This window comes from Anser brachyrhynchus (assembly GCF_964034855.1).
Source record: "Anser brachyrhynchus genome assembly, chromosome: 24".
Lineage (NCBI taxonomy): Eukaryota > Metazoa > Chordata > Aves > Anseriformes > Anatidae > Anser > Anser brachyrhynchus.
Window position 1 is genome coordinate 3,793,550 of NC_137717.1, and position 13,785 is coordinate 3,807,334.

General features: G+C 49.8%; 1 protein-coding gene across 4 annotated transcripts; it reads left to right on the top strand.

Annotated features, from left to right (window-relative positions):
• Positions 1 to 1,003: 1,003 nt before the first annotated feature.
• On the top strand, positions 1,004 to 12,843 carry CEP85 (centrosomal protein 85). Of its 4 annotated transcripts, none has more exons than XM_080567211.1 (14): positions 1,004 to 1,115; positions 2,057 to 2,129; positions 2,674 to 2,826; positions 5,012 to 5,736; positions 6,386 to 6,519; positions 7,393 to 7,510; positions 7,905 to 8,090; positions 8,455 to 8,607; positions 8,887 to 9,041; positions 9,547 to 9,670; positions 10,139 to 10,189; positions 10,274 to 10,381; positions 11,014 to 11,242; positions 11,511 to 12,843. In XM_080567211.1, exons 2-14 carry the CDS (start codon positions 2,075 to 2,077, stop codon positions 11,672 to 11,674), a joined length of 2,355 nt encoding a protein of 784 aa, XP_080423337.1. In that variant the 5' UTR covers positions 1,004 to 1,115; positions 2,057 to 2,074; the 3' UTR covers positions 11,675 to 12,843. The 4 variants fall into 4 exon arrangements, with proteins under 4 accessions (XP_080423337.1, XP_080423334.1, XP_080423335.1 ...); XM_080567208.1 differs by lacking the exon at positions 1,004 to 1,115 and adding an exon at positions 1,566 to 1,972; XM_080567209.1 differs by lacking the exon at positions 1,004 to 1,115 and adding an exon at positions 1,566 to 1,963.
• The last annotated feature ends 942 nt before the right edge of the window (positions 12,844 to 13,785 follow it).

The following is a 13,785-nucleotide window of genomic DNA, read 5'->3' on the forward strand; positions in this document are numbered from 1 at the left end:
AGCGGGTGAGGGGTTGTGCTGGGGGAAGCTGCCCCACAGCGGTTCTTGGGGCCTGCGGGGACATGGGGGTCCCGAGGAGGTGGTGGGACCTTTGGGGCTGTGGGTGGGGAGCAACATGGGGGCAAGGAGGAAGGGATTGTCCTGCTCTGCTCTGGCGTAGCTTTGAGCACTGTGTGCATTTTTTTGGGTGCTGCAACATAAGGATATAAAACTGTTAGCGTCCGGAGGAGGGCTATAGGAGGATGAAGGGTCTGGGGGGTGCAGTGTATGAGGAGCGGCTGAGGTGCCTCGGCTTGTTCAGCCCAGAGGAGGCTGAGGGGAGCGGAGGGGCAGGCGCTGAGCTCTGCTCCCCGGGGACGGCGACAGAACCCGGGGGAACGGCATGGAGCTGGGACAGGGAAGGGTCAGGGTGGGGGTTAGGGGAAGGTTCTGCACCCAGGGGTGGTCGGGCACTGGGACAGGCTCCCCAGGGACGTGGTCATGACACCGAGCCTGATGGAGCTCGAGGAGCATTTGGACAGTGCTCTCAGATGTAGGGTCTGGTTTTGGGGTGGTGCTGTGCGGGGCCGGGACTTAGGGACACGGTAGTGGGTGACACTGGTGGGGGGGGGACTGTTGGAGCAGGTGAGCTTGGAGGTGTTCTCCAGCTTTAATGACTTTTGGGGGTTCCTTCTCCAAATTTCATGACTTTAGGGTTCCTTCTCCAAATTTAATTATTTTAGGGTTCCAACGTTAATGACCACAGGATTCCCTGCCCCCTGTGGGCCTAGGCAGCTGGGGGGGCGGGCTGCGGCCCCGTTGCTAGGCAACGCCTCCCTTCCGTTGCTAGGCAACGGCCCCCCTCCGCCTCTACACTGCGCAGGCGCACCGGCACAGCCGGCGCCCCTCCTTCCCCGAGGCCCCGCCCTACGGGTGGCCGCCGCGGACACTTTCCTTCCGCTAACCGCCGCCGGGGCGGGGAATCGGCGTAGGGGACAGCCAATGAGCGATGGGAAGGGGCGGGGCCGTTGCGCCTGATAGGCTGCGAGGGAAGACGCCGAGCCTTGGCCCCGCCCCCCCGCCGGGGCTGTAACGGTCGCGGCGCGCGGGGAGCGCGGGCGCCGCCGCGGAGCCAGGTGAGGGCAGGGCCCGGCCCGGCGGGGGCAGCGCGGCCCCCCCTGAGGTGAAACCGGCCCCGTGAGGTGGTACCGGGCCCCCACCCGGCCCCCCTGAGGTGAAACCGGCCCCCCTGAGGTGAAACCAGCCCCCCCGGGCCGGCCGAGCCCCGCCTCAGCCCCATCCCGGCGCCTCAGGCCGGGCGCTGCCCCCTTCCCCTCACGGCCCGGGCCCGTCCCCCGCTGCGGGAGCGGCCCCGGGCCCGCTGCTGGCGCTGGGAACACGGCCGGGGGCTCCTCTGCGGGCGCTGCGAGCGCTTTGGTCGCTTTGGCTCCGGCATTGCCCGGCGCACGCTGGAGTTTCTCCCCCTCAGGGTCCCGCCGCAGTGCTGGGGAGCGAGGGAATTCCGTTTCCTCAGGAAACCCATCGCCCCAAGCGCTGTGATAAATAGATAAATCTCACTTTGGGGTAGGTGCTGACGGGCGGTCGCGGTACGTAACGCGGAGTTCTTTCTGCGTGTAGTTGCTCAGTGACCTCCACAGAGGGCAGGAACGAACTGTGTTGGATTTAAGACTTTTAAAGGGAAATTTCCAGTCGCTGTAAGAGCCGGTGCATAGATGCCATGGTGACTGATGCTCTATAAATAACTGCAATGGGTATAACACATGCCCCGGTTGAAAGGCGCTGCTGAGCAGCTGCGTACCTGGAGAATGTTGCAAACAGGAACTCTCCTCAGTTCTCAGGCACGAAGAAATCCTGCAATAATTGCTCGCTTTTAAGAACTGCCTCTGTTGCTGCAGAGATGAAGCAGTGATGCCCTCGGGGGATGCTAATTAAATCCGCAATGCTGCGTTACTCTGGACGAAGGGTAGCTGATGTGTGTGTACGCTGTGCTTGGTCAGTGGGAGCAGGGTTTGGTTTGTACTCATTTAAAGTATGGTTTTTATTTATTGCCTTGTAGTTGACTGGAGCAAATAAGATGGCTGCTCTTGAGAAACACCCAGACCTGAGGCTCCAGCAGAACAGTCCATCGGGTAAGGGCAGTCTTTTCTTTAAAGCCGCGCTGCTGTGGGATCCTGTTTCAGTTTCCCTGAGGAGACGTGACCCTGGGAAGAGTTATTTACCAAAAGCTTTTTAATAAAAGACAATGTCCTGTTCCTGCCAAGTTAAATCATCGTGTGGGTATCCAAGGGTAGACCATCGTTTGATAATGGACCCATCTATTGAATAGCAACTGATAAATTGAGAAGAGTTCTTAACAACTAATGCAAGAATGTAGCTTTACCATTAATAGTATTGCCACGCGCCAACACTGCTCCTAATTATCAGAGCGTCAGTTTAGTGTACTATCACCAAACTTATCAGTGGGAGTATAATTTATTGCTGTTTGTTCTGACTTCCTTAACAAGATTGATTTTTTTTATATCTGTTGATATTATTTGACCTCCTTGTGCTTACAAAAGAGATTTCTTTAGCAACAATACTAAGGGTAATTAAGTACGGCTTATTAAATTGTATAGTAAAAGGCTTTTCAGTCTGTTGGCTAATACATAAACATCACTGCCTTTTTCTCTCTAGCTCCCAGCCCCACTCAGAAGAGTCGTTTCTCAGAGACCGACTGGAAGACGCCGATGTTGTCCGTGAAGTTCCAGAGCCGCATCAGTCGCTGCTCGAGTGTGGCCGACAGCGGGGATGCAGGCATTGGGACCTCCTGCTCAGACAGCACAGAAGGTGGTTGTCAGCACGGCATCACACAGTAACGGTCCCAGGTTTTTGGTTTCCTTCAGACCAACAGGCATTAAACGGCCCAATATTACCGAACCCCAGAGAATGTAGAACTCGGAGGGAGCAGTATCTGTAGTGATGTTTAGAGACCATTTAAAAATCAGTGCTTAACTGCACAGATATGCTGCCTAAAATACAGATAAGTAATTAAGGAAATCACTTTTTCTCCAGGCTAGCTTGCTTGTCTTTTAACTGTAATAAGCATTTTTAACTGACTAGAGGGCCATATCGGTGACTTGCTGTTTGATACTGGTGTATGGGTGATTTAGTCTTGTGTACTTTTTTAACAAATCATTTATAGCTGCCTCTAGAGACTTAAGGTCAGTGTGCCTTTGTGCATAAGTTCTGTCAGCGTTAAAGTTGTGTGCTTCTTCCTGGAAAGTGCTGGAGTCTTGCACTCAGCTAAAGCATGTGAAGTGGAACTGCTTGACCTGGTGTTCCCTCGTGCTTGTATTTTCATCTTCGTTCACAAGAGTGACATAAAACGCTGTTGATTCACTGCTTCTTCTTCCAGCAGTGAGGAAGTTTGCGTTATTTAAAGCAATATACTTCACCCATTGTGTGTTTCACAAGCTGCCCTGTGTCTTTTGAGTGAGCTACAGATCTTAATATCTGTGAGGTGAAATGAAGGCTTTTAAAAGCCTTCGCCCGTGGAAATATTACTAAAGGGTGTGTTTAAGAGTCTCTTCTAGCCTTTCTCAGGATAATAAAGCTCCCAGTTGTATGCTGAGGGCAGGGGAGGTGATGTTTCTTTGGGAAATTGCCCTTCTGAATATCGCAGAGCGATAGCCTTCTTTCTTAGAGCTTAGGCTGAATTGCAGCACCAAAAGCTGGCTGAGCCACGCTGACTTTCAGGTCAGTTCATCGCTTAGAAATGTTGTTGTGACGACCCTTAGCACATTCAGGGAACCGATTCCAGCATCCGCACGTGGCGTGCTGGTCAGTGAAATCAAGTTCCTGATAGTGACACTGGGGGATAAATTTAGGGGCTGTAAAAGGAAACTGTACTGTCTCTCCGCTGTTTGCCAAGGTGAACGTACTTGGGACTGCTTGGTAGCACGGTGTTCTCTGGAGTTCCTGGGCACAGCCAAGCAGTGTCTGAAGAGATTCCCCCCCCACGCTTTCTGCTCATTTTTGAGGAAAGGGTCCTGTGCCTTTATCGTGATAGTTTTCTGTGGCTTGGTGATGGTCTTTGCAGAACCTGGTTTCAGTCATCTTCAGATTGTTACCTTTTATTCCTCCTTGTAGCGGTGGTTATAACCACAGGGAAGGGTGACCTTGCAGTCCTGTCCTTGGATTAAAGAAACATCATATGGGGATGGGCCTTTAGCCAAACCCATGAAGAAAACAAGCTTGTGTATCCGGGAGAAACCTGAAATTAGTGTGATACACGATGTGTTGGGACGAGGAGAGGAAACAGGCGTTTTGGTGTTTGCTTTTCTCAGCTCTTGCTGTTGCTGTATTGAAATCTGAGAGCTGCTAAGAATAACCCTACGCAGCCAGGTTTGGTGCCTGTCTGACAGGACAGGCTCGCGTCGGGGTGCGTTTGCTGTATCTCATTTCCTGTGGCAATATTCAAGAGCCATTCCTGTAGCCTCTGGAAAAAGCTTTTTTCCTGCTGCGTCCTGGAGGAGTTCGAAGGTCAACTACCTGGTGATGTAGTGTTCAGCTATGTTTGAAGCTCATCATGGGCTTAGTGGAGTCTCCAGTTAGCTTTGGTTACAATTCAGAGTCGCTGAGCTGTGGGACGGGCAGAGCAGAATCAAGGTCTCAGTGTTCAGCTGAGTAAGTTTCAGCCTTTTTATTCAATTTAAAGGGCTTGGTTTCTACGTGTGTTGAAAGATAACCTTATTAACATAAGATTATGTTTGAGTAGCTAGTGTATTAGCTAGCTAGAGTCAGTTAAAAATGTGTACTGATCTAAACGTGGGTTCTACCTGTGGTTTTACTGTGGTAGGAAAATGTCAACAGGCTCCCGAAACTTGTAGTGAGGGGGAACACAGATGTGCCTTAGTTGTGCTTTTGTATGGGGGAAAGGTTCACTTTTTTTAGATTCTTTAGGAAAGTTGTCCAGCTGTTCGCGCAGGCTATTTTCAGGATTGTAATTAAAGCATCGCTCTTCTTTCCCTAGACTTTTGCAATTCCAGTAACGGTTCCTCATTCCAGCCCATCAAAACCCAAGTGACCATCCCGACAGCCCATGTTATGCCATCCACGTTGGGTGCCTCGCCCTCCAAGCTGTGCTTGGCAGGGGAGCAGAGCTGTTCGCAGAGTACTTCCAAAACTGCTATGCCAGGTTCGGCTTCTGAACATGCAGGACTCATGAGAAACGGAGACTTTAGTGCCGGGAAGTCATCTCAGGTGCCGCCCAGGGATCTCTTGCGTCTCTACGGGACTTCAGGGGAAAATGGTTTTGAGCAATCCTGGCATCCTGTTTCTGATCACATGAGAACAGAAGATACTTGGAAGTTTGACACCCCTGCCATTGAGCGCACCCTTAATCAGTCTGTCTTTCTGGATAGTTTGTGCGCCGACCCTCTCCACAGGTTTCAGAAGTTCAATCCGAACTCCGGGGCAGCTGAAGCAGGGAAGGAACATTATAAGGTGCTGCCAGAGAGCAAGCAGGCTGCAGGGGCTAATGGAGTCTGTGAAACCCAGGACGGAACGTGGCCAAATGGCGGCAGGCTGATGCCAACGGGACTCCAGGCTAACAATTTCTTTTCAAAACCAGTAACTCCTTCGTCTCGATCTTGGATGCAAGACACCTGCACGCTACATCCGCATGAGAGGGTCTGCGAGCTCAGTGCTTGGAAACAACAGCTGGAGAACGTGCGGTTGCAAATAGAGCAAATGCAGGTAGGGGGCACGGGGTGTGAATGTGCCAGTTTGAAACTCTTCCTCTCTTCAATCGTGAATCGTTGTTTTGGACTTGCGAAGCATGGGAGAAAATGTCTCCTGCTTCTCCCCATCTTACGTTAAAAGTGTCCTAATTACCTGTTTTTACAACATGGGGGGTATCACGGGTATCACTTGACATGCTGCTTATGCTGAGCGGTCCTTTATTATGTTGCAGCACTGCACATCGCTTTGGTTCGGATCAAGAGGTGAATATTCTGTCCACCAGAAACTGCAAGAAAACTCATCGGTTTCCAGAAGTTCTTAGTGGTTTATAGAATAATTTGATTCCATATGTACGAGTTAGGAAGCAGATTGTCTCAAAAGATGCCGTTGGTTTTTTAGAGAGAAAGTTTGTTTATTGCCTCCTACCAGCTGTACCCTAATGGAGACAAATTGTTTCCAGCGAGCTAGCACAGTGATCTAAAATTATTTGTTAATCTCCAGTTGTGCTTGGGCAAAGTTACTTGTTCTTGGACATCAACAGAGACTGAAATAGCTGTGTCCTGGCATGCAGATGAGCACACTGTGTGCAAAATAGCTCTAGCAATGTTGCAATTACCTCTGCGGAGCATAAACCTCTCCCTCGTTATTTTGTCTCCTCTTTCAGTTACAAAACGGAGGTGCCTGCCACCACCCCTCCATGTATTCTCCTTCACTACCTGCACCTGATCCAGCCCAGTGGATCAATATCCTGAACTCCAATGAAAACCTGCTCAAGGAGAAAGAGCTCCTTATTGACAGGTGAGGGCTTGATACTGGTGCGTAGTTTAAGGACTTGCATATTTCCGTTTGGAAAGGGACGGTTTTGAAAATACCAACGAAAGTTCATGTCTCTGAGTCCTTTTAACCTGAATGATCTTTCTTGTTCTCTAAAGAACACAGTGACCTTTGAGAACAGTCTGCTATTCTCACACGCTCTCCTGCCCTTTGTCGTGGAAGTGGGATGGTGACCCATAAGGGTTCAAATAAAGCAGTTTTGGTTATAATTTTCTGTGTTTTATAACAAATAAAGATTTTTGTTTACATCACAGTTATGCAGAATGTCGAAACTACCGCCTCTTTCCTTGAGGAGCTTCTGGGAGCTCTTGGCGATAATTATTTCAAATTTGTTCTTTGTGAGTTTGGGCTGGCAAGGAACACTTCTAGCTAATGCTGGTGGTCTGTATGCTTTTTGAAAAAGTTAGTTTTAAAGAAAACTGCCTTCAGCATTTGGACTGTAAATACCTCTTCTGTTTGCTCATTTTGAGTCCCCTGTTTGTTAATTTCACTCAAAGATCCACAGTCAAGCTGGATTCTCCGGAACGTGCAGGGCTTGCTGTGTTTTATGCACAACTGCTGCTGTGGGGAGTGGTGCAGGAATTTTTTTTAAGGGAAGAGACAGAAGAAAAGTTTGTGTAAATTGTGAAGAGGTCAAAAATGAGTAACTTTCAGATTACTTCTCTGCGGGCCAGTTCTGAGTTGTAGGGCTGTCTTTCCTCTGTGCTTGTCATTATATCAAGCATAAGAGTTGCTGTGGCTCCGTTTATGTTGTTTTGCTCTTTACTACCATTAAAAAGAAGGTGTATGTTTGAGAACAGCGTATCATCTGTTTTGGTTGGTTTTGTTTCTTTACAGGCAAAGGCAGCACATATCCCAGTTGGAGCAGAAGGTCCGGGAAAGTGAACTGCAGGTTCACAGTGCCCTGCTTGGCTGTGCAGCGCCCTATGGAGACGTCTACATGTTGAGAATGCAGGTAATTAGGTGCAGCAGGCTGTGAGGGGGAAATATGTATTGAATCCCCTGGTCCTACCGCTTCTCATTAGGTATTTTCTGAGTAGGAGGGCTACGCAGAGTATAATTATCCTTTGTGTGTGGTCCTGATTATCTGACATCTCTGAGAGCGGCTGTGACTCTAGAGATTTCAAGCCCTGAAGCACTGAGGTTTGTTTAGAAGCTGTGCTAGTGTTGCAAGTGCCTGGCAGCACTACGACAAGTGTTATTTCTTGCTATGTATAAGGTGGGCTGAGCGATGCTTGGATATTAGGAGGGCTTAGCCACAGCTCTGAGACAAGCCAGCTGCTTAGTGCCAGTTTCTAACTAACTGTTAGCTCTGACGGACGGAACTCACAGGCTGTCTGTGTTTGCAGGAGCTGCAACGGGAGAACACGTTTCTCCGAGCACAGTTCACAGAGAAGACTGAATCCCTCAGTAAGGAAAAGATTGAATTGGAGAGAAAACTGGCTGCTGCAGAGGTGGATGCAAAGCTGATCCGGGAAACGCTGAAGGAAACTATGCAGAAACATGCAGAGGAGTTAAAGAAGCAGGAAGAAAGGGTATGATCCCATTGCTCTAGAGTTGAGATGTCTCTTCTTTAAGAAGCCAAAATTCATCACAGTGCCTTGGCGAATGAAAGCTTTCCATGGAAATGTAGTATTGTAGGTATTTTCTGATCTCCGTGTAGAGTGCTTTGGTTTATAAGCAAAACCCCTTCCTCCAGTAGTTAGAAGTATTTCAGCACCTCTTCTTTTAACCAGAGAAGAAGCCTGTCTTTAAGTGAGCAGAGATGGTGCTGAGGTAAGGTGGTCTTGCATTTTGAGGTTGAGTGCTGTGCAAACAGGTAAATGAGTGGGCATATAGAGGACTAAAGAACAGACAAGAAATTATATAAACTAATCTTGTATATAACCATCCCTGCAGATAAAGGGAAGAGACAAACACATTAATAATCTTAAAAAGAAATGCCAGAAGGAATCTGAACAAAACAGGGAGAGGCAACAGAGAATCGAGACCCTGGAACGATACCTGGCTGATCTGCCAACTCTTGAGGACCACCAGAAACAGAGTCAGAAGGTAAAACCTTCTCTGAGTAATGAAGTTGTGTTGTTACTTCTCTGAGTTGTCTCTTCAGATACTTGCTCAGGTGGCTTTTCTAGATGCACAAATAATCCCTTGTGTAGCTGCCCAAGTTAAGCTGCAGTCTGCCCTTTTTGGAGGACAAATGTTCTGAGCTGTAGCTCAGAATGGCCACACAAGTAGTAAAAAAATCTGCCTCGTGAGTGTGGCTGAAACATGTTGTGTGTATGTGTTGAAATGCCTGGGAGACCTCTAGAGTTGTGATTGTCTTTGCAGCTAAAGGAATCTGAACTGAAGAGTACTGCTCTGCAAGAAACAGTGCTGGCACTGGAAACAGAGCTTGGAGATGTCCGGGCTGCATTCAGGGAGCAAGAGATGCAGCTGGAAACCCAAAAACACAAGGAACTGGAGCTTCTTTCTACGGTGCGCAGGTAAAAATCTGGAGGATTAGAACGAGCTTCATCTTAGGACTGAAGCAGTAGCTGCCCGAGGACAGTGATAATTCAGCACAGCCACTGTCCCACCTCTCAGAACTGGGTTACCATTGATTCGTGATGATTATGTGACCACTCACCAAAGCACTGTGCAAATTCTGCATGCCAAGAGTGGAGGGTGGGAGCAGAACAAAATAGCTGAAGGAAACAGTGGCTCCTCTTTGTCACACGAGTTTCTCTCGTGGTTATTGGTCTCAGTGAAACTCTCTGGAAAAACAGATCTGTGGCCTTCAGTCCTTAGGTCTCTGTAAATGTTATGCCCAGGGCTGTGTCCAGGGAGGGGGAGTGCTTCTTTCACAGCTCTTCCGGTCTGCAAGCTGGGACGCAAACAGGTTGACACTGACATCTGCTATGAAAAGCATTTGCTTCCTCATGTTGTCGAGAGAGGGAAACACCCCACATAAAGTTGTTTCTTTTTCCCATGGTGTTCTGCTAATTTCAGCTTGCAGGACAAGGTGCAGCAGTGTGTCAAGAATGTGGAGAGAGGGCCTCTTGCACAGGATGGGGAGAAACAACAGAAGATAGAAAATGACTCTCTGAAGAAAGAATGTGACTGTCTCAAGAAGGTAACAGGCCCTTCCAACCAGGAACCACACTCTTTTTTTCCTTCCACTGAGTCACTAGGCACAAAAAATGAAATCAGGGACTTCTGCATTAGTAGGCAGTTACAACTGCATTAAAACAGCAGTTTCTGGAGTTCTAAACAGAGAAGTTGTAAGAGTTTTAAGAACTGGTCTTGGTGCGATAACCATGCACTCACTCGTAGGATAACACTAGAGAGAAGTTGCAGAATACAGAGAAAGGCGGAGGAAAACCACAAGAATGCAACTTCACCAGTCTTTTTATAGCTGATATATCTTTCATCGGGTGCCTTTTATCGGGGAATCGAGGTCCTCTACTAACAGGCAGTAATTAAAGCAGTAAGTGGATAGGAATGAGGAGGAGAGGAGACGCTGTCCTACTGAAGGAGAAGTCTTGGTGTTATTGCTGGAAGTCTGTGTGGCCAGTTCTTATGTCTCTGCTTTTGATTCCAGATTGTGGACAAACAGCAGAAGAAGATGGAGCAGTTGTCTTTGCAAGTAAAGGTGAGGGCTGACTGTGGAGGCAACTAGAAATTGAACCTGCTATAAAGCAAGTTAGACTTACTGTTTTCCCATGCTCTGTTCCAGAACCTGGAAGAACAGGTGGCCCAGGAAGAAGGGACAAGCCAAGCTCTGAAAGAGGAGGCAATGAGAAGGGAAAACACACTGCAGCAGCTCCGGACTGCTGTGAAAGAGGTCAGAGTGGTGTAGAACACCTGAGCATGGCAGTTGAATGAACAGCGGATTATGTGTTTTAGTAATGCCTTTAATTCGCAGTCAACAGCACAACCTCTCCTGCTTCCTGTTGCTCTGTCAGTGCTCTGAAAAGAGTTCCTTGCTGTTCCAAAACAGGAGCAGAAAGCCAGTTTCAGCTGGGGCTGTGGGTTGTGCTGGAGAGCACTGAAGCAGCCAGCTGGGGGCAGTAAGGCAGCGAGCAGGAGTCCGAACTCCCTGCAGCCCTGGCTGAAGGGCAGGGCTGAGCCCCAGTCTCAAGCCTAAAAGGAACCTAAGCATGGTGGCAGCCCTTGTGGGAAGGGAAGGCCAACGTTGGGGTGAGAGGCTGGTGCACAACTTCCTGAAAGGCTCTCTGCTGCTTCGCACCTCAGCAGGGATGGTGCAGCTGTCTGAGCCCGGAAAGCAGACTGCTCACACCCTGTGTAGGACTGCCGCTTGCTCGCTCTCTCATCTAGTGAGAGTCTGGAGGGCTCGATATAGAAACCTGCTCCTCCTGTCCTCAGTGTTCCCATCGTGGAGCAGTTGTTATGTTGCTGTGAAGTGCTCTTGTTCTGTACTAAGTGACCACTAATCTGCTGCGGCCACTTGTTCAGCTTTCAGTGCAGAACCAGGATCTCATTGAGAAGAACCTGACCCTTCAGGAACGACTGCGGCAGGCAGAGCTAACGACTCAGCCGCTGCCTGCTGAGACAGCCCACCTTGCCCAGGAGCTGCACGCCGAGCTGGCCAGCTGCCTGCAGGATTTGCAGTCTGTCTACAGCATTGTCACTCAGAGGGCGCAGGGCAAGGATCCCAATCTCTCCCTGCTCCTGGGCATTCGATGTAAGTATGCGGAGTGATGGCATAGCAAACCCTCTGGCTCATGTGCTGCAATAGAATTAAGTACCTCACATAAAGCATGGAAGGTTCTCATCTTTCTGGGCTTCTGAACCTTCCTTCTGTAGTTAGCATGCTGTAAAGATGCGTGCTGTAACTACTAAATGATAAGTAGTACCTCTGTTGCAAACACGCGTTGTTTTTCTGTGTCGCTTGCTAATGACCCTTGGTCAGAATTGCATGTCTGAGGTAACTCCTTTCTCTGACTCCCCAGCTGCACAGTACTCAGCTAAGGAGAAGGATGACCTGCTGAGCCCCGATGTGCTTGCAAAAAAACTGGTGGAGGTAAAACAGCTTCACAAAGAGGTGGAGGACTTGAGGACGGCGATATCTGACAGATATGCTCAGGACATGGGAGACAACTGCATCACTCAGTAAAGAACTCTCCCCAAAGTAAGACAGGAAACGAAGACTTGAAACTCTCGGGAGACTAGAGCTCCTGCAACTGAAAACCTATTCAGCACTTTACCATCCCTACGCTTGGGTACAAGACGTGGCTTATCCATGAGAAATCAGGGGGGTTGTTGCCAGAAGCGTTGAGCTGCTGACTGGCTAACTGGAATCATTCAGGGCTTCGGTGTCGGGCTTTGCAGTAGCTTTGATCTTGTGGAATGTGTTTGTGCTGTATTTGCTGGAGCTGGTGTGGTCTCCGACTCTGGGAGATGAATTCTGAATAGCCTTCCAGGCATGTCAAACGCTGAACATGCAAATGTGACAGTTAAAACCAACACTAAAAGGAAACAGATGCCCTGGTCTTTCTGATAAATTCTCTGTGCAGATCCTGTGCAACTTGTAAGACCGGAGTATTATCAGGGTGTTTGGGGGAATTCTGGATTTCGTAGGCAGGCAGGTGTGCTAGTTATACCACTGCTAATTACACGAAGGTGCTACAGGCTTCTCAGATGCTCTGTGCGCAGTTCTGGCTTGGATGCTTGCGTAGCCGTACGCGGAACAGGACCTGCTTTGCTCAGGTAGATGCAACCAGAGTCTTCTGGTAGCCAGCAGAAGTTAGGGAATAAATCAACACTAAAAAAAAGACTCCAAATGCTCCCCCTGAGCCCTGTTACCCCCAGAAGCCTTAAGCCTTTTATCCCCCTTGAAATGGCACTCCGAGTGTGAGTTATGCTTCAGCCCGCAGAGGAAGCAGATTGATGCTGAAGTGCCTTAATGTGCTAGAGAAACTTCCTGTCCACGCGCTGCCTTGTGCCTAATGCATCTGCTGGCAGGGCGAGGAGTGGCTGTTTCTTGGAAGCAGCCTTTAGAGCCATCACAAACCATCTGCAGAGCCTTGAATGTACGGAGCCCCTGCCTGAGCTGCAGGGGGGGCCCTGCTGCAGGCCAGTGGGGAGACGCCTCTGCTTGGGTCTCTGCTTGTTAGGGAGAAAGCCATTCCAGTCCTGAGAGGCAGCAGGATTGTACAGCTGGGTCCGAGAGCTCTTCCTGATCCTGGCGAGGCTCTGACTTTGTTCTAGTGCCCCTGCTTCTCTGGTTGCTCCCGACTCTTGTCCTAAATAATTGGATTTCTAAATCAATCAGCATGGGGTGCAGCTCATTTTGTCACAGCCTCCTGGATCTGAGTGGCAACTTCTCGGTACTGAGTGTTGATGAGACAATGCTGTGGTGCTGAGGGTGAAACTTGTTTTGGTTGCCGTCTCACTCTTGACTCACAAGCTAAGAGACAGTGATAAAATAGGGGAAAAATGCTGCTGAAACTTCTGCCCGTTCAGATGTTCTTGGTTTGTGCTGGGGCTCTGAGCCCCACCTTTAGGAGAAATGTTCTTGTTATTCCTTTGAGTTAAAAGTTAAGACCAAATCTGTTTTGTTCTTGGAGTTTGGCTACCACGGGTGATGAATTGGTTAGTGTGCCATCCCACAGCACAGCTTGTGGAGCTCTCAGCGTCTGATGTATTATTACACTTCTGGCTGTGTCTGTCCCCAGACTGCTGATGCCATGTCCTGAGCTAACTGTGGGCCGAGGCTGTTGCTTGAAGTCACTTGCCCTGGCTGCTGGGAGCTCTCCAGGCACAGGAGGCAGGGCAGCGCCAGCTCTGCAGGCTGCTGTCCGGCAGGCCGGCGGTACGCCCTTCTCCCCACATTGTCCTCGGGGTGCTGGCAGATTTAATTCCCAGGTGCTGCGCGGGGACACGCGTGCCCCTACAAAACTGGCCGTGCAAATGGGATCACAGCACAGAACCCTCACCGCAGCCCGTGCTCGCAGCCTCACGTCTGGCCCTGTGCTGGCTGTGTGGGCTCGGGCCCCTTCCCCGAGCCCGGGCTTCGGTGTCGCTCAGGTCGTGTTATTCCCTTTGGGGAAGAGAAATGCCCGTGTCGTTATCCTGCAAAACCGGACCGTTGGCTTAAAACGACGATTCCCGTTCGCGTCCGTGTGCCTGCCAGCCCCCGGGTGGGGGAAATGTTGGACCTTTCTTTGCACAGCACCCGGGGCCGGGGCGGCGGGCCCCCGGCCCTCGCCTTGCCCCGCTGCCCGT